At 44.2% G+C, this 20,161-nt stretch overlaps 1 protein-coding gene and 1 long non-coding RNA gene across 2 annotated transcripts in view; one reads left to right on the top strand and one right to left on the bottom strand.

The window, feature by feature from the left end:
• The window catches only part of LOC142750096 (uncharacterized), a 59,107-nt gene extending 51,555 nt beyond the window's left edge, over nucleotides 1-7,552 (bottom strand). Inside the window, exon 1 of the long non-coding RNA XR_012882565.1 lies at nucleotides 7,512-7,552. This is a non-coding gene — a long non-coding RNA (uncharacterized LOC142750096). The remainder of the gene's footprint in view (nucleotides 1-7,511) is intronic.
• A 98-nt stretch (nucleotides 7,553-7,650) lies between these two features.
• The window catches only part of BIN3 (bridging integrator 3), a 58,314-nt gene continuing 45,803 nt past the window's right edge, over nucleotides 7,651-20,161 (top strand). Inside the window, exon 1 of the mRNA XM_075858875.1 lies at nucleotides 7,651-7,767. Coding sequence (XP_075714990.1) covers nucleotides 7,760-7,767 — 8 coding nt within the window. The 5' untranslated portion in view covers nucleotides 7,651-7,759. The remainder of the gene's footprint in view (nucleotides 7,768-20,161) is intronic.

The following is a 20,161-nucleotide window of genomic DNA, read 5'->3' as shown; positions in this document are numbered from 1 at the left end:
CGATGTATCGGAGTACGGGCTCATAGACTTTCTATTGAGTCCATACACCGATACATTTATTTCCGGAAAAAGCCGAACAGACACGAAGCAGCTGAGCGCTCACACGAGTGCTTCAGCTGCTTCGTTCTAGCGATTGGTGGGGGGGTCTCCGTGCTCACTATGACATGTCAGAAGTTTGTCGAACGTTTAGCTACACTTTAAGCTCTAAAAAAGCGATCAAAAAGTTGAATGTACCAAAAAATAGTACCAATAAAAACTACAACTCGTGGGGGCATGGCCAGTGGCGCATGGAGGAAGTCATGCTCTAGCACAGTTCCTGAGCATATCGGCCCAGTAAGCAACTCAAACCAGCTATACTTACCCTAGAGGCGAATTTATACGAGCGTGTGCATTTACACGGTTGTCCATTGAAAAGCTCATTTGCATAAATATAAAATTGCTCATAACTTGGGCAAAAATGATCGTTTTTCAAAAAAACAAAACTTTGCTGTTATCTACATTGCAGCGCCGATCACATGCAATAGGAGATAGGGGTTTGATAATCTGGTGACAGAGCCTCTTTAAGTCACATATGGCCAAAACTAGAATCCCTTTCATGTCCAGACCGGATGGGTCAAAAATTGTCGATCCACAAGGTATAGCAGATTGTTTTGCAGACTATTATCACCTTCTGTATAATTCGAAGACTGACCCATTGACTCCTCAGCCCGACCTACCAGATATCTGTTTGTATCTCTCCAATCTGAATTTGCCAAGGTGTCGCAGGACAGCTTATTGCAGTTGACACGTGAGTTTATGACACAAGAGGTGGAAGCAGTTCTTAAATCATTGAAACCAAACAAATCGCAAGGGTCCGGATGGACTTACTAATGAGTTTTATCAAATCTATAAATCACAACTGTCACCATCTCTGGCCCGTATTTTTAATACCGTGGCTAAGACAGGGACCTTTCTGATTGAAATGCTGGGGACTCTGGTAGTCATGCTTCCCAAACCGGGTAAATCACCGGATAGTCCGGCAAATTTCAGACCCATTTCACTTCTGAACACAAATCTCAAGGTATACTCTAAAATACTGGCAAATCACGTAGATGATATTGTGCCCACAATGATTCACAATGACCAGGTAGGGTTTGTCAAAGGACGTCAGACCGTTGACGGAACATGGCGCTTTTTTCAATATTTTGTGTACAGTCAAATTTGTCAATTGCCTTCTCTGCTCCTTTCCCTGGATGCGGAGAAGGCATTCGATAGGGTTCATTGGGGGTGCCTCAAGGAGGTGCTTACAGTCTTTGGTTTTCCAGACAACTTGATCACTATGGTTACGGCACCATATACCCGACCTTCTGCCAGGGTCTTTACCTCTGGATCCTCCTCTGAATCCTTCCAGATCACCAACGGCACTCGACAGGGGTGCCCTCTATCCCCCATTATATTTGCACTGGTCATGGAACCCTTCGCTCAGAGTATTCGTAATTGTTCTGATATTAAGGGATAGGAAACACTGATCACCGCACCGGCTTATACGCCGATGATGTTATCATTTGCCTATCGTCCCCGGAACACTCTCTTGCTGAAGTTGTGAGTCTGATATAAACCTTAAGTGCGATTAGTTACTATAAAATTAACTCTACTAAGTGCCTTATTTTGGATTTAGGGATTTAGTCTACGGTTAAGACACTTCTCTAATCTGAATTCCCCTTTAAATGGGCGGATGAGAATATTCCGTACCTGGGTATACATCTTACCTACGCGCTTACTTGCTTCCAACGACAATGTACTATTCTCACAAATTCAGAATAATATAAAACTGTACTCCAAATTCCCAGTTTCATGGATAGATAGAATATCTACTGTCAAGATGCTGATACTGTCTAAAATTCCTTACTACTTCCGCAACCTCCCTGTCTCGGTCCCACTCTCCTATATCAAGCTTCAAAGCTTACTTATGTCATTTATTTGGAATCACCAGAGAGCTAGGATAGCAGCGAACAATTTATATCTGCCTCCTCACCTTGAGGGTCTGGTTGTCCCTGCATTCTTACCTACTACAGAGCAGCCCTTCTAGACCAGCAAAAAACTAGTGGCTAAGTGATACCTCTAGAAAATGGGTGGGGATGGAAGCGTCTTCGCTAGCACAACCATTTCTGTGTAACTTTTTATGATGCCAGGCTCTGTCATCTACGACACCTGTTGATATAGGTGGTCCAATCTCCTCCAGTGTTTCCTTATTGCGAAGACGGATTCCCACTCGCCAGTATTTCCCTTGAAATTCACCAAGATTCCCATTTTGGCATTGCAAATATTGATCCCGAACACTGACTTTCAATCCTGGGTTTCACTGGGGATACATACTCTGGGGGATATAAATTGTGGGACTGTTATGTTCCCCTTTGAACATATTCACCGTTTATTTGAGGTACCGAACAGTGAATTCTATAAAGACCTTCAATTACGTCACTTAGTGCAATCCTTAAGTTTTGATCCCGAATCGCCCGAGAAGTTCTATTCGGACTCACATAATATGACCAAGGGCATCTCTAAGGCATATCAAGCTATGATTGTCCTCCGGTCGACCGACCCATTACCCTTTATCCTGGGGTGGGAAAAAGATCTCAAAAGTACATTCTCCTCTGAGCAGTGGCAGCTTGTCTTCTCCATCGCTAAAAAAAACCTCAAGGTCTATCAATCACTTGTCGGTTGCCAGGAAACTGTTTTATCGTTGGTATTATACGCCATACAGATTGTCCAGGGTTTACCCAGGATCTTCTAATATGTGTTGGAGATGCCATGCAGAAATTGGCTCCCTATTGCATGTTTGGTGGGAATGTGTTGGGATTCGGGATTTTTGGGAACAAATTAAGATGTTATTAGGCAGTATATCGCGAACCACTTTCCCTTGGGGTCCAGAAGTAGCTCTTCTATCCTTAACTTTGGAGGATTTACCTAGGGCTGACCTAATGGTCATCTCCCATCTGCTCACTGTAACTAGATCAGCAGTGGCGCGTAACTGGAAGAGTAGAGTAATTTTGACTGTTTCAGAAATATTTAATAAAGTACAGTGTAGCTTTAATATGGAAAAGCAAATAGAAATAAAGATAGGCAAGACGTCTAAATTTGTCTCTGATTGGGAGGATTGGATCCAATTTACCACCAATTATTGGAGGACTCCATGATGTGGACCTGGATAACTCTAAGGGTATGTTCACACGCTGAGAGGCAGTTACGTGTGAAAAGACAGACTGTTAACAGCTGCCTCGTTTCACACGTAAAAGCTCCTCCTCGTAATTTACGAGGCGTCTGAGACGCTCGTAAACCTTGAGCCGTGCTTCATTGATTTCAATGAAGAACGGCTCAAATTACGTGGCAAAGAAGTGCCCTGCACTTCTTTGCCGAGGCAGTAAATTTACGGGTCGTCGTTTGACAGCTGTCAAACGACGACTCGTAAATAACAGGTCGTCTGCACAGTACGTCGGCAAACCCATTCAAATGAATGGGCAGATGTTTGCCGACGTATTGTAGCCATATTTTCAGACGTAAAACGAGGCATAATACGCCTCGTATACGTCTGAAATTTGGCCGTGTGAACATACCCTTACTGGAATTGCTCTGTGAGATACATTGGTTCCTGACCAATGTGAATTAAGTTGCTCGCTGTATGCGAATACTTCATCTTTTTCTGATTAGGTTTTATATGTAGGCTACAAGTTTTGCTTGTTTTGTTCTACTTGACTTGTATTCTTCATATGTCATGCCTTGTATACTTCTTTCTTAATCAATTGTTTACTTTGTAAACATTGCATGCAATATCTTGTTACCGTGTATACTTGGCTGTTAATCCTTTGCATCACTAAATTTTATAAAACCAATAAAAATTTTATGTTAAACTACAACTCGTCCTGCAAAATATAGGGCCTCACACCGCTCAATCGACGAAAAAATAAAAAAGTTATGGCTCTCATAATGTGGTGAAACAAAACAATTAATTTTTTTAACAAATAGTTTTTTCTTTGTAAAAATAGTAAAATATATTAAAAAAACAATATATTTGGTATCTACGTAAGCGAATTGAGCCGCAGAATAAAGTTGTCGTTTTTACCGTACGCTGAAAGCCGTAAAAACGAAACCCAAAAAACAATGCAGGAATCAGTTTTTCCAATTTCGGTCCGCAGTTTCCCAGTACATTATACGGTACTTTAAATGTTGTCAATGGAAACTACAAGGCCTCCCAAAAAAAAGCCCTCACAGCACTCTATTGGCAGAAAAATAAAAAAAGTTATCTTGGAAGGCGGGGAGTGAAAAACGAAAAAGCAAAAAATGAAGTGGTTAAAGGACGGGTGTCGCGAAAAAAAAATTTTTTATATCGATTTGCTTTTTGTGTTTTATTAAAAAATGTTTTATTTATTTGTGTGTTTGTGTTTTACTTTTTTTTATTTTTGAACTTTTTCCTCTCTATGGGGGCTTCCATTTTTTATTTCATTTCTGTATATGTCGATTTACGACACATACAGAGATGGAATACGGCACATACATCCCCATAGGGAATGCGAACGGGAGCCGTTCGTATTCACTATGGTGTACGCCGTCTGTGTGGGAACGGCGCATGCGCCGCTCCCACACAGTCCAAATGGAAGGTCTTCGGCCGAGCGACGTCCGGCGCCATTTTCTTGTGGACCGGAAGCCGCGGCCGGACAGTAAAATTACTACTTCCGGTCGCGGCTTCCGGACATGTGTTCTAATGCAAGCACTAGGAGCGGAGGGAGCAGACGGAGCGGACGGACCAGAGGGAGCGGCGGCAGCAGGAGCAGGTAAGTTACGTGTAAAGGATCTGCCAGGCACAGCGGGGTTAACTCCCAGAACTAATCAGTCAGCACCTGAGAATACATCCCTGAGACTGACTCCTGCTTCCACCATTCAGGCTGGCAGGCTTAGGAGTGGGAGAGCCTATCGTAACCTGGCCAGACTCAGCTAGCTCCCGCCCTCAGTCTATTTAAGCCTGCACTTCCTGTCCCTCGGTGCTTGTTATTGCTTGTGTTTCCCTCCTTGTGGTTTCCTGGCCCAGCTACAGCTCCTGCTATTTTTGATCCTGCTCCATACAGACCCTGGCTTACCGACTACTCTTCTGCTTTTCGTTTTGTACCCCGCACACTCCTGGCTTGACTCGGCTCGTTCACCACTCTGGTTGCTCACGGTGTTGCCGTGGGCAACGGCCCCTTTTCCTTGCTTGTGTTCCTTGTATGTTTGTCGTGCACTTACTGAGCGCAGGGACCGCCGCCCAGTTGTACCCCGTCGCCTAGGGCGGGTCGGTGCAAGTAGGCAGGGACAGAGTGGCGGGTAGATTAGGGCTCACTTGTCCGTCTCCCTACCCTCTGCCATTACATAACGTCTGTGTTTGTTCGTGTTTTAGTGTGTGATTACCACTGTATGTTAACCTACTACACTGTGTATTCGCTCAAAAAATGGCGACACACAGTGTAGGAGGTTTGACCATTCAATCCCCTCGTTTCTCCCGGCACTAGCCAGGATAAAGGAGGGGGGATTGTTTGAGGACGCTAGAGCGAGTGTGTCTTCTCAAATTTTGCAGCATAAAGCAATGAGGTTGCTTTACCACATGCCAATGCTGCAATTTTGGGAATTGCTCCATCTAGTGACCATCACTGGGAAATGTTATAAATTAGAATCTAATTTATAATATTTCCTGACTCGTGAAAAAATGAAAAAAATTAGAACAATGTTTAATCATTTATACACTAAATGTTTAACTAAAAAAAAATAAAAAAAATTCTAGCGACACATTCCCTTTAAAGAGGTACACACCTGTGTCTGAGGAACTTAGGAGAACACACCGGTGGCTGGGGCTCTTAAGGGGGTACTACTTTCGCTGAAGCCTTTAAAGGGGTTTTCCCATCTTGGCCATTTATGGCATTTCCACACAATATACCATAAATGCCCAAAAGAAGCGGTTCTCACTTCTTGGACCTGCACCTATCTCTAGAACAGGCCCCCTGATCAATGTCCTTCCCTGTTCCACTCCTCCCCGGCCTCCGTCTGGCGGGGTGGTCGGAAGCATGAAAACAGCCGAGCTCGCTGTTCCGTTACTCCGATAGAAGTGAATACGAGTTACGGAGACAGCGAGCTCGGCTATTTGCTTACTACCGACTACCTCGTCAGGAAGTCGCGGAAGAGCAGGGGGACAACGGGTCCAATTCTAGAGATAGGTGCGGGATATGCCATTTGTGTCATATACTGTGGTATGCCATAAAAGCCCAAGGTGGGAAACCTGTGTGGGCACACCTGTAGCTGAAGCACCTTGTATAAGGCAGGTAAGTAGGCAGGATACATTAGCACAATTTGTTATGGAAGTTTTTCTTAGTTAAAAAAAATTTGGGGCCACATATTTTCTATTTTGAAATGTTGGTCAGTGTGCAGGTAATTAACCCCTTAATGACCGCCGATAAGCCTTTTCACGGCGGTCATTAATGGGCTTTATTCTACAGCGCCGCCATTCTACGGCGCTGCTGTAGTATAAAGTAAACAGAGCAGGGAGCCGTCAAATCTCCCTGCTCTCAGCTGCTAGAGGCAGCTGGGGGCGTCCCTGCTCTGCCGGGTGAGATCGATATTAGTATCGATCTCACCCGTTTAACCCTTCAGATGTGGTGCACAATAGCGAGCACCGCATCTGAGTGGTTTTGGAGAGAGGGAGGGAGCTCCCTCTCGCCCACCGACACCCGGCGATAAAATCGCCGAGTGTCTGTGTCTTCTATGGCAGCCGGGGGTCTAATAAAGGCCCCCAGGTCTGCCTGGAGCGAATGCCTGCTAGATCATGCCGCAGGCATGACCTAGCACATGCCTGTCCGTTTTAAACGGACAGGCAGTAATACACTGCAATACAAAAGTATTGCAGTGTATTACAATAGCGATCGGAGGATAGGGAAGTCCCCTAGTGGGACTAGTATAAAAGTAAAAAAAGTTTAATAAAGTTAATTTAAAAAAAAAGTGAAAAAAAAAAAATGAAAAACCCACTTTTCCCCTTACAAAATGCTTTACTATTAAAAAAAACTACAATAAAGCAAAAAAGTTACACATATTTGGTATCGCCGCGTCCGTAACGACCCCGACTATAAAGCTGTTACGTTATTTAACCCGCACTGTGAACGCCGTAAAAAATAAAATAAAAAACAATGGAAAAATTGCTGTTTTCTGTTAATCCTGACTTAAAAAAAATGTGATAAAAAGTGATCAAAAAGTTGCATCTACTCTCAAATGGTACCAATAAAAACTGCAAGTCGTCCCGCAAAAAACAAGACCTTATACAGCTATGCCGACGCAAAAATAAAAAAGTTACAGCTCTTCGAATGTGACAATGGAAAAATTAAAAAAATGGCTTGGACATTAGGGCCCAGAATGCAAGCAGGGGGAAGGGGTTAAGTAAAAACGACCATACACCAATGAAATGTAATCAGGTAAAAGATAACAATAGAAACACGACGCCATTAATAACAGAGTCTTACATTCCCCGCGACAATTCCCGCCTTCAGCGCCACGCATGCGCAGCAATAACGCAAATGAGTCACTATGGAAACGCTTGCCGGCAGCATCGAGATGCGTAAACCACGCCCCCTATCGTGACGTCATATCCGCTTTGGGCGATACTGGGAATGTCAACTTCCTAGAGACCGACAGAAACCCGGAAGTCATAGAAGGAAAATACCGAGAAGGTGTGAAAGAGAACGGGAACGTCTGTAAGTCCCGGGGGAAGATGAGCTGGTGAGTGCCGAGACCTCATACAGGTCTCTGCTTTACTTACATGTAACGTATCCTCGCCTGACACTCATTCCCTTATCAACGCGTGGCTCCTTATCCAGCCAATATATAGCGGCTATGCCTGTCAGGTGCGCAGGGACTTGTAGTCCTACATCGTATTTCACATATTTAGTAGTGGTATTGTATATTGGCAAGGCGGTGTATGTTTCTGGGACAGCTCAATATTACAGCTTTCCAAGACACAAATATATTGTGGCACTAGACTAAGGGGGGGATTCAAAAAAAATGGAGCAGACTCCAGTTAATTAGGAGAGTGATCCCCCCCTCCTCCCTCTTCACAGTGATTGACGGCTAGTTGCTGTGTCTATGGATACATAGTGCCCCATCAATCGCTGCCGAGAGGGGGCGCTCTCCCCATATGCTATCACTTTATAAGAAGGAAGTTCCCCTTTAATAGCGGAGTTGGAGGAATAGCTTGTTTGGCTGTCTTAAGTGTTTCGGGACCTTTTATCAACAAAGGACGCAGCCTGCAGATGACAACAGCCGATCTCCACGCTCTTACCGGTGGTCCAACGTTGTCACTCGCATTAAAATGGCGCACTAGTAACGTATATTCAGGCCCTCGTGCAGTACTTTTGGTTCTGTTTGCCTGGGACTTTTTTCCAAATTGTACGTAACGATACGAGGTGTATTTCAAGAGAAAACCGCTCCCGAAATCCAAAATAAAAGAGAACAACAGCAGCGCTCCCGTAGTGAAAATGTTTTTTTTTTTTTTCTATCTATTCACCAAGCATAAAAATTTGCAACGTTTCAACCCGAATAAGGTCTTTATCACGCATCGGGTTGAAAACGTTGCAAGTTTTTATGCTTGGTGAATAAATATAAAAAAACTTTGCTGCTTCTGTTCTCTTTTACTTTGGACCGGGGACTAATTTCCTTCGTTCACCACCCAATATTGGGGGATGTTCCTCTTGTGTCTCTGCTGGTTTTTCTGCTGATCTTTTCAGTCTCTGAAATCCAGCCGTTTCGGACCATAAAACGCTCGTATTACGCTCCGAAATAAACTTGAAATACGCCTGCGACCAGCTTGCAATTGATTTTAATTAGAAATACGCTGCATAGTTCGTACGATTTATATTTTAATGCTGCTGAATTAAAAAATGCTTTAAAAATATACTTTTTAAAAAAGTGATATCACCTTTTGAAGCGTTAATTTTTTTTCCCGGCTCCGAAAATACGCTTCATCAACACTTTTAAAAAAAAATCAGCCCAAAAAACACCTGGATTTAGTGGCTGTTTTCTCTTGAAATCAGCCTTGTATTTTTCATCCTGAACATATGCCGTGTGAACATGGCCTTACAAGCTTTTTTGAAGTAGGAATAAAACGCTTCTAAATCGTTTTCAGGCAGGTTCGCACATAGCGTAAAAACTGCTCAGAAATTGACCTGCCGCATGTTTTTTTTTAAAATCCGCAGCATGTCAATTGTATTTGCGTAGTTGCTGCTTTTTTGTTGCAGGTTTTCCGCCATTGAATTTAATGGGAAGGTAAAACCCGCAACAAATATCGTAAGTCAGAAAAATAAATAAATCTTAAGGTATGTTCACACGCTGTGTTTTTAGGCATATTTTGGAGCGTAAACGCCTCGAAATACGCCTGAAAAAAAAGCTAGCTAAATGTCTACGAACATCTGCCCATTGAATTAAATGGAAACAACGGCGTTTCATTCAGTTGGGGCGTTTTTTTTACGCCGCTGTTTTTAAAAATGGCGTGTAAAAACCGCACCACATAAATCAGGAGATTGTCACTTCTTGAGACGTTTTTAGAGCTGTTTTTCATTGTGTCAATGGAAAAACAGCTCCAAAAAGCGTTTTCAGCTTCAAAAACAGCTGAAAATCAGAGGCTGTTTTCTCTGGAAACAGCTCTGTAATTTTCAGCCTTTTTTGACTTTGCGTGTGAACATACCCTTAAGGCTGGGTTCACACGAGCACATTAATGTCCCTAATGGACGGACGTATTTCGGCCGGAAGTCCCGGACCGAACACAGTGCAGGGAGCCTGGCTCCTAGCATCATAGTTATGTACGATGCTAGGAGTCCCTGCCTCTCTGCAGGACTACTGTCCCGTACTGTAATCATGTTTTCAGTACGGGACAGTAGTTCCACGGAGAGGCAGGGACTCCTAGCGTCGTACATCACTATGATGCTAGGAGCCCGGCTCCCTGCACTGTGTTCGGTCCGGGACTTGCGGCCGAAATACGTGCGTCCATTACGGACGTTAATGTGCTCGTGTGAACCCAGCCTTATACTCGCCCAGAATTTTGTGCTTCTTCATCTGGGATGGCTTCCTGGGATGACGTTTCATCCCATGTGACTGCTGCAGCGGTCACATGGGATGAAACAAAAAACAGAGCTTGAGGCAGCACATCCAAAAGATACCCAGCAGTGGTAAATAAAAAGTTCCTATTCTTTTGAATGTGCTGCCTGAATCTATGTTTTTTTTGTTAGGCAGAATTCACACAAGCGTGTTCTGTCCGTGATATACGGTCCGTATGTCGGCCGCATTTCCTGGACCGAACACACTGCAGGGAGCCGGGCTCCTAGCATCATAGTTATCTATGATGTAAACAGACGAAAAATCGGAAGCGGAACGCCTCCAAACATCTGCCCATTGATTTCAATGGGAAAAACGGCGTTCTGTTCTGATGGGCCATTGGTGCACGTCACTTCTTCAGTCGTTTTTGGTTCCATTTTTCATACTCTATAGAAAAACATCTCCAAAAAAGGCTGTAAAAATGTCGCGAAAATCGCGAGTGGCTCAAAAAACTTCTGAAAATCAGGAGCTGTTTTGTTTGCGTGTGAACATACCCTCACCCTGCTAATGGAACCTGTATCAATTTGTAGAGATAATAGCTCAGATTTACTAAGCCAAATGCACCTGAATTTTGGCTCAAATAGTGTGCAAAAAAATTGCACTGTATTATGATTTTTTTTTAACCTCATTAGGGTATGTTCACACGCTAGCTGTCATTTACGTGTGAAAAGACAGACTGTTTTCAGGAGAAAACAGCTGCCTCGTTTCACACGTAAATGCTCCTCGCATTTTGCGAGGCGTCTGAGACGCTCGTAAATCTTGAGCTGTGCTTCATTGAGTTCAATGAAGAACAGCTCAAATTACGTGGCAAAGAAGTGTCCTGCACTTTGCCGAGGCAGTCCATTTACGCGTCGTCGTTTTGACAGCTGTCAAACGACGATGCGTAAATGACAGGTCGTCTGCACAGTACGTCTGCAAACCCATTCAAATGAATGGGCAGATGTTTGCCGACGTACTGGAGACGTATTTTCAGACGTAAAACGAGGCATAATACGCCTCGTTTACGTCTGAAAATAGGTCGTGTGAACCCAGCCTTATACTGTTTTAAAAGCGTCTAGACAAGGGAGCATGGCTAAGTGATGTCCTGAAATGCAGAAGGTTTATTAATGGCGGTTTCCACGATTTTGGCGCAAAACACTTCATTAAAGTAATTTAGCCAAGCGGTTGCATACAGAAAAGTATCTAACCTGTCTCGCAACATGCACCAATGAGATAAATCTGACGCTGCTTCTGCATGCTTGGTCTAGTTTTAAGCTATCTAAATATTAGACAGTAATAATAAATCCGCCCCATAATCTTTTTTTAAAACTCACCCAAACCAGCCCCTCATATCACCTACACCGTTCGGCCATAACATTAAAATCTACTGACAGATCAGGTGAATAACATTGACTATGTTGTGACAATGGCGCCTGTCTAGGGGTGGAATATATAAGGGTATGTGCACACGTAGTGACCAAAAACGTCTGAAAATACGGAGCTGTTTTCAAGGGAAAACAGCCCCTGATTTTCAGACGTTTTTTGAGCAACTCGCGTTTTTCGCAGCGTTTTTTACGTCCGTTTTTGGAGCTGTTTTCATTGGAGTCTATGAGAAAACTGCTCCAAAAACGTCCAAAGAAGTGTCCTGCATATAATGTATATAAGTGCCTTGCACTTCTTTGACGAGGCAGTCATTTTACGCGTCGTCATTTGACAGCTGTCAAACGACGACGCGTAAATGACAGGTCGTCGGCACAGTACGTCGGCAAACCCATTCAAATGTATGGGCAGATGTTTGCCGACGTATTGGAGCCGTATTTTCAGACGTAAAACGAGGCATAATACGCCTCGTTTACGTCTGAAAATAGGTCATGCGAACCCAGCCTAAGGGTATGTTCACACGGCGTATTTACGGACGTAATTCGGGCGTTTTTGCCCCGAATTACGTCTGAAAATAGCGCCTCAATAGCGCTGACAAACATCTGCCCATTGAAAGCAATGGGCAGACGTTTGTCTGTTCACACGAGGCGTATATTTACGCGCCGCTGTCAAAAGACGGCGCGTAAATAGACGCCCGCGTCAAAGAAGTGACCTGTCACTTCTTTGGCCGTAATTAGAGCCGTTATTCATTGACTCCAATGAATAGCAGCGCTAATTACGCCCGTAATGGACGCGGCGTTCAAGCGCCTGCACATGCCGGTACGGCTGAAATTACGGGGATGTTTTCAGGCTGAAACATCCCCGTAATTTCAGCCGTAACGGACGCCCTCGTGTGAACATACCCTTTGGCAGCAAGTGATCAGTCAGTTTTTGAAGTTGATGTGTTGGAAGTAGGAAAAATAGGCAGGAGTGGGGCTGGGGCTGGGGCTGGGGCTACGCCTAGACTTTTTGTAGTGCTACTGATTGTTTTTAACTGTTGAGTGACAGCTGCAGTCCAAGATTGAATGAAGCTCAATGTATTCATTTGGACTTCAGCTGTGGCTCAATAGTTAGGCCTAGTTCACACAGAGTTATTTATTTTTTTGCATGCAGAAAAACAAACGGATTTTGACCTGCCTGGCGCTTTTTTGCCACGGTTTTTGCCCGTGGCCTTTGAGGCCATTGATTTCAATGGGAGGTCCGTGGCGTAACTGGCGAGAAGGCACATGGCGCTTTTTTCCCCACGAGTGGCTAAAAGCTGCCTGGGAAAAAGAAACACCTCTGCCTGCCATTGAAATCAATGGTGATCTTCGGATGTTTTTCTGCGCTGATTCTGATGCAGTTTCCGAGTCAAGATCCGCGCCCAAAAACTCTGTGAGCTGGATCATAAAATCAATCAGTAGCACTACAAAAAGTCTAGGTGCAGCCATGGCCCTCGCATCTGAGCGACTTTGTCAAGGGACAAATTGTGATGACTAGGTGACAGGGTCAGGGCATCTCCAAAACGCACAGTCTTGTTGGGTGTTCAGAAGTCTTGTGGAGTCCATGTCTTGACCGGTCGGAGCTGTTTTGGTGACATGTGGGAGACCTTTACAATATTAGGCATCATTTACACGAGCGTAATATATGCGCACGCTTTTCGTACGCACCTATATTAGGCTATGGGGCAGTGCAGACAGTCCGTGAGTTTTGCTCAGCGTGAGTCCGCTGCGTAAAACTCACGACATATTCTATATTTCCCCGCTTTTCGCACAGCACGCACACATTGAAATCAATGGGTGCGTGAAAACCACGCAGGTCGCACGGAAACACTTCCGTGTGAACTGCGTGATTCGCGCAACAGCTGTCAAAAGGATGAATGTAAACAGAAAAGCACCACGTGCTTTTCTGTTTACAAACATCCAAACGGAGTGTCATAATGATGGCGGCTGCGCGAAAATCACGCAGCCACGCATCATACACTGATGACACACAGCTGTTAAGTGCATTTTGCGCACGCAAAACGCCGCGTTTTTTGTGTGCGCAAAACGCACACGCTCGTGTAAATCAGGCCTTAGGCGGGTGGTTTTAATGTTCTGGCTGGCCTGTGTATGTTATAATACAGTGTTTTTCTTTTTAAATGAAAGTAATTCTGCCCACTTTAGAGGGAATGTCTGGGATTATTAAAAAGGTTCAGCTTTTTCTCCAGGATCAGCGCCACTCTTGTCCATGGGCTATGTCTGGTATTGCAGCTTATCAGCATTCATATGAATATTTTCAATACCAGATAGAGTAGTTCTGTTTCTGCGCAGAAAAGCCAGATTCCCTGTTTCTACTCTGAGACATCCCTTTTTAAAGACTTTTGAACACTGCTGTATTACCAATCTGTGTTTTGCGCATCTGTAATACGATGCCCATAAACTGCTATGGGCTTATACTGTACGCTGGTGTGCCTTCTATTTTATATGGATGCTTTTAGGGTAGAATACCTGTGTAATATGGGATTTAACCAGTATTCCGCAGGTATTTTTCCCTAAGATCATTGCGTACGGGTATGTAATATTTTAGATTGTGTGCCTGGTAGTAAATGGGGTGCTATAGAGAGGGTATCTGAACACTAATGGTAATGATGGATCAGTTCGGATCAGGGTCCTCTATACACGTGCCTGGAAATGTGCGTTTCCTGGCAGCACTAGAGTCACACAGCTTTGACAGCGCAGAACTCTCTGCACAGACCATTCTTGGGTATTTCTGGCCACACTCCAGCTCCTACAGAAAAATATCTAATGCAGCCAAATATGCTCCGCAAACGGAATCATTGTGAAGTTCTCTTCTCTGAGCCCTGACTCACCTTGTTCTACATTCACCACTAACAGATCATCATCCTGTTCCGGCAGCATGACCTCGGCACAGGTTACTTATCCACAGGGTTAGGTGGTGGTAGAAAAAAAACAAAACGATAATACCATTTTTTTTTTTTTTTTTTTTAAAACATATTTTTAATTAACATTTTTTCACTTTTTTACAGACATTTCACAGAAAAATTGCGTTACAATTTGAATCTCGCATACTTGCGAATATAACACAACAAAATAACATAACATCTACTCATGGCATATCTCTTTGCATCTGTCCAGCGACTAAAAACGCTATCAACCTGACTTCCCCTATCCCCGAACACGACCAAGGCAGTCAGATAATATCTCAGTCCCATCCATTCCCCTTCTATTATCTAGGTTCCATTTGTAAGCCTCCTAATGTGCCTGCCAGAAATTGCGTGTGATACCATGCTGTGTGTCTAAAGGGCGTAACAATTTCCACCACCTCAGTCGCTGTGCATTGCGTTTCTATAAATATTTGCCATTTAGCAAATAACTTCTTGGTTCCCGTTTCTTTCCTTCTTTCTACCTCCACCCGTTCGAGAGCTAGTAATTGTTTCAAGCTAGTCACGATCATGTCAAGACCCGGTATATCCGCTTCCAGCCATTCACACAGAAGGCACCTCAAGGCCACCAGCAAAATTGTGTGCACCAAGGGGAGTGGAGATCTCATTCCTCGAGCCCCCTCTTCCTCTGGTGGTCGCGCCTGATGGAACAGCAGCGCTTGAGGTGTCATCGGAAGTTTCACCTTCCAATGATCCACAATATATCTGCGCACCATCTCCCAGTATCGTTCAGTCTGAACACAGCTCCATACTCCGTGCCACAAATTTGTCAGGGGTGTGTTGCATTTGGGACAGCTCGTAATGCGATCGGGGAAGGACTGCGAGGGTAAAATATTAAAGCCATATATGGCCGAATGTATTAGTTTAAAATAGGTTTCCCTCCAGCTCTCGTTCACTATTACCTTCCGTACCGTCTCCCAACCCTCCAATATGGTCTCTCCTATTGCCGGATCTTGCGTCCATCGTTCCCATATTTTGAACATAGCCCGTGGGCGTGGGCGGACAAAATAATCCCCGAGTGCACTATACAACCTCGAGATAGTCGCCCGAAGAACCCTTGGGCCTATGACCTCATCCAGAGTATGAGTGGTGGCTTCCTTATTCAAATCTCTGAGCCTAGAGGTACAGAACGACCGCACCTGGAAAACTTGTATAAAATCAGCATTAACATTAACATTGCCCTCTAATGGATTGAGTTTAGCTCTGATTTCCGACCCTGTTAACCATCTCCTTTCCTCTTTATGCATAAGATCCCCTGCGTTACTAATACCTGCTTCCCCCCAAGAGGCAAATCTACTCCTACTGTCTACTCCCGGCAGGAACTCCGGGTGTCCCCACAGCGGCATGTGCTTGGAGAGCAGGTGAGGCAAGCCAAAACATTTACGAACCGCTTTCCAGGCCAGGACTGTGTCTCTCAGGACAATGGAGGTTTTGAGACGGCACGGAAGGGAGGCCACTCTACAATGCAATAATGCTTTTAAGTTCCAGGGTGAGGCGTACTCCCCTTCCAGCTCTAAGTTTCATGAAGCCAATCCACTGCATGACGAAAAAGACATACCACATTGTATCCCCTAATGTTGGGAAACTTCAGTCCCCCCCTCCTGCTTGCCCATCATGAGTTTAGTAAGTTCAATACGAGGCCTCTTTCCTGCCCATACAAATTTTGTGAATGCGGAGTTCAGTTTGGAGACATCCCCATGTTTCAGCAAGAGCGGGAGCGTTTGAAAGGGATATAACAGTCTGGGGAAACTAACCATCTTGATTAGGTGGCACCTCCCCAGCAGGGATAGAGGTAACTGGCACCATCTGGCGAGTTCCGCCTGTATTGTTTTGAACAGTGGTGGATAATATAGAGTTTCAGGCCCCTTCCCTATGTTAATGCCTAGATAAGTTATGCATTGTTTCACCGGGGATATTCCGCATCCCAAGGACTGCCAAAATGCCCCGGGTAACGGTTTGCCCAACACCAGCAGTTCACTTTTAGCCATATTGATTTTGTATCCCGAGCATTGCCCAAAGTCCTGCAAAAAATGAAAGACCGGCATTAAGTGTTCTTGGGGATTTGACATAAACAGTATAACATCGTCAGCAAACAAGGCTAACTTGACTTCCCGAGACCCCACCTGGATACCTTTAAATACTGCGGACTCTTCCAGAAACCTAGCCATAGGTTCCAGTGCTAGATTAAATAAAAGTGGCGACAGTGGGCATCCTTGCCGGGTTCCTTTATGCAATTGGAAGGGAGCCGACAAAAACCCTGAGGAGTAGACGCGCGCTTGGGGATTATTATAGACCCCTTTCAAAAAGATCCGAAAGGCTCCCTGGATCGTCATCTTATCCAGCACTTTATTTATTTACTTCATATAGCGCCTCTTAAAATGTCATTCAAAAGGTCAAGGTGGTCTGACGTACAAATTTGTTAGAGGCTCTCCGATCTGGCTAATATGGGGAGATCTGAGTGGGGGACCCCCATAGGATGCCTAGAAACAACCTTAGACAACCCCTTTACTTCACCCATAAAAGTTCTAGCCACAAATCCTGCATTACTATTCATGATGTCCCCGGTAATGTTGCATGAAGCTTTGAAATACCAATACTATTTAGATGCTGTGCACCCTCAAACATTTCAGTACCATTAATTTGCGGCCGCACAGCTTAGTCTTGTAATACATGAAATTCGTAACAAGCATGATGTGATACGGCTGGCACTGAAGACCGAGAACATGGTAAAAGTGCCCCCATTTTCTCTGTCTTCAGTGCCTGAAGACAGAGAAACCTATCGTCTCCACTACTATGCCGCAATCAAAGCTGACCACAGCATTTAAGGAGAAAATGAGGGGGACCCCCCTCTGATTACATCACCGGGAATTCCTGTGATGCGATCACCATATATGGAAGGACCCCAGGGCTGTCTGACCATATTTCCTGCTAGTGCATACTTAGGTATGCCCCAACAACTGCCTGTGTACTCTCAGTACACAGGGTAATGTACTGGCATATAGATATATGCCAGTACATTAACGTTTAAAAATAATTAAAAAAAAGTAATGTTAAATTAAAAAAGCCGTGTAAAAAAAAAAAAGAAACTTTTTTCTCTGCATTTTTGCCAAAATAAAACTTTACATCAGTTAAACGATAATGTCAATTTACCAAAAAATGGCACCTTTTATAAAGTACAACTCGTCCCGCAAAAGGTCTTACAGCTACGTCGAGCATAAAATAAAGTTCTGATGCAAAAAGGAAAAAAAAAAATCTAAAAATGATTCTGTCAAGTATTGTTTTGGTATCGAGAATTGCAATACTACATGAAGTATCGGTATCGAAGTCCAAATTCTGGTATCGTGACCACCCCAGACCCCAGTGCCTGCCGCAGCACTTGCTCCATACTGGTGCTGTTTTTTCCGGCAACATTTCATGCATCCGTTGGTGCACTGCGGCTTGACTGAAAAGACACTCTAAACGTAGGGCCAAAGCGTTATGTGAACTAGGCACTTTGTAGCACGTTCACACAAGCTGATTTTGGGGGTATATTACATTATGAACTGGATTGCGAGCTAAAGCACAAGAGCATATCAATCACTCAACTGAGCTCCCTAATACCCGACTGCCGCACCATACCAGGACACCCACGATCCTACTGTATACAGCAAAAATCACAATAAGACTCCTTGCATACAGCTTCCATTAGAGCTGGCTGTGTATAGCTCATATACTAAATGGGGACGGTTCATGCATGGATCTTGAGTGCATGAGCCCTGAGGATTTTTAAAGTGTAACTAAAAGTTCTGACATGTTATAGTGAAATGTCAGAAGTTTTGATTTGTGGGGGTCTGAACACTGAAACCCCCACCAATCGCTAAAGCGCTCAACCGCTTAGTTTCTGTTTGGATTTTTCTGGAAATCAATGTAGCGGTGTACGGACTCAATAGAAAGTCTATGAGCCCGTTCTCCAATACATCGTCTTTCTGGAAAAAGCCGAAAAGAAACGAAGCGGCTGAGCGCTCACACGAGCACTTCTGCCACTTAGTTTTAGCGATTCTTGGGGGTCTCAGTGCTTGGACCCCCACCAATTAAAACTTCTGATATGTCACTATCACTGAGCACGGTGGTTCAGTAGTTTGCGCTGTTACTTTGCAGCTCTGGGTTTGAATCTGACCAAGGACGATATCTGCAGGGAGTTTTTATGTTCTCATGAGTGGGTTGGTTTTCTCCGAAACTACTGAAAGGTAAATTTTGTATTTGGATTGTGAGCCCCATGGGGACAGGGACCGGTGTGGAATATATTGGCGCTGTATAAATGAATAAAGACAAAAAAAAGTCAGATTGCCAACTCTGGGCCAGTGGGAACGTTTGGACAGCTGACCTCTTTCCCACACTGCCCTTTCTACGGTCTGCGTTGCAATTTTTTTATCATCCGTCTAGAAGATGGAAGCATTGGACCTCAAGCTCCGGCCCTGCAGACAGAACACACAGGTCCTGGGTGGGTAGGTCCTCTCTACTCTGGCCTGAGGCCTGGCACTTTCTACTGCGAAGCTGCCGAGGGTAACTTTTTGTGGTTTTGCACTTTTGATACCAAGCATGCCAGATTATTGGAATTTTAATGAGCGCTTGGGTTCTTTGCGGTGAGATGCTGCGATTCTCCATACATTAATACAGATTTCACAAGCTGCTATATTCTTCTCCACGCAGGGAACAGATTGCACCATTCCACAATGCCAAGAATTTCCATGGAGAAGCTTCACGGGTCCATTTCTATTATTTCACTGTTTAATCCGCTATTTTCAGGCTTCTCTCTGAGCTCTTGGATGTTTATTAGCGGACTGGTATCGGGTCGTCATCTTTCATCCTTGTGTAGATGACTGGCCTGCGGAGCCTGGCAGTGACACTTGTCACCTCCGCCACGTATGCCACATTCTTGGCTACCCATGTTCAGCTGCAAGCTGGGTCTGTGGAACGCCGCTAAGCATTTAACATTTAGTGCCCAGTTTATTGTGTAGCCATGGCATAGCAGCAGCATGTGAATGCATGAGGCACTGAGAGAGCATAGGAAGGGTTAAATGAGCCTTCCTCTTGAGATGTTAAAAAGCAGTAATATATCTGTATATTTTCCCTGCAGTGGATTGTGCTTTCCACGAGTCCATCTGGAGATCTGTACTGTAAACAAGCTGTGAGTCAGGCCTTCTAAATATACCAATGCATAGGCAGCCTCCAAAAAGCCGTCCAGCCACTGCTGTCATCCCATTGGCTGACAGGGAGATGGTTGCCATGTGCATATCTAGTGTTTTTTTTTTTGTTTTGTTTTTTTTAGAATTTTTTCTTTTTAATTATCCTCTGCTGCCAGAGAACCCCCGGTGCCAGGACTCTGGCACATCCTGATAGTGGGGAAGAAAAGTTTGGGGAGGCAGAATGAGGACGAAACTTGTGAACGAGAAGCGTGATGTGATTGTCTGGCGCGACCCATGCTTTTTGTGGGTTGGTTAGCAAATAGTTAAAGCTAGTCTTCTACTGCAAAAGACACATTATTAGAGATCTAATGCACCATTGTAAGACATCGCCCTGTCACCAACACATTCCTGAATCTTCTTTACTGTCATACAGTCTCATTAGATAAATCCCAATACTCAGTGCTGTATCTCTATATACTGATAATATACATGTATAACGATGAGCTGTATCTCTATATACTGATAATATACATGTATAATG

The sequence above is a fragment of the Rhinoderma darwinii genome, chromosome 3 (genome assembly GCF_050947455.1).
Source record: "Rhinoderma darwinii isolate aRhiDar2 chromosome 3, aRhiDar2.hap1, whole genome shotgun sequence".
In the NCBI taxonomy this organism is placed as follows: domain Eukaryota; kingdom Metazoa; phylum Chordata; class Amphibia; order Anura; family Rhinodermatidae; genus Rhinoderma; species Rhinoderma darwinii.
The sequence above is the reverse complement of the archived record's forward strand: the minus strand, read 5'-3'. Positions and strand labels throughout refer to the sequence as shown.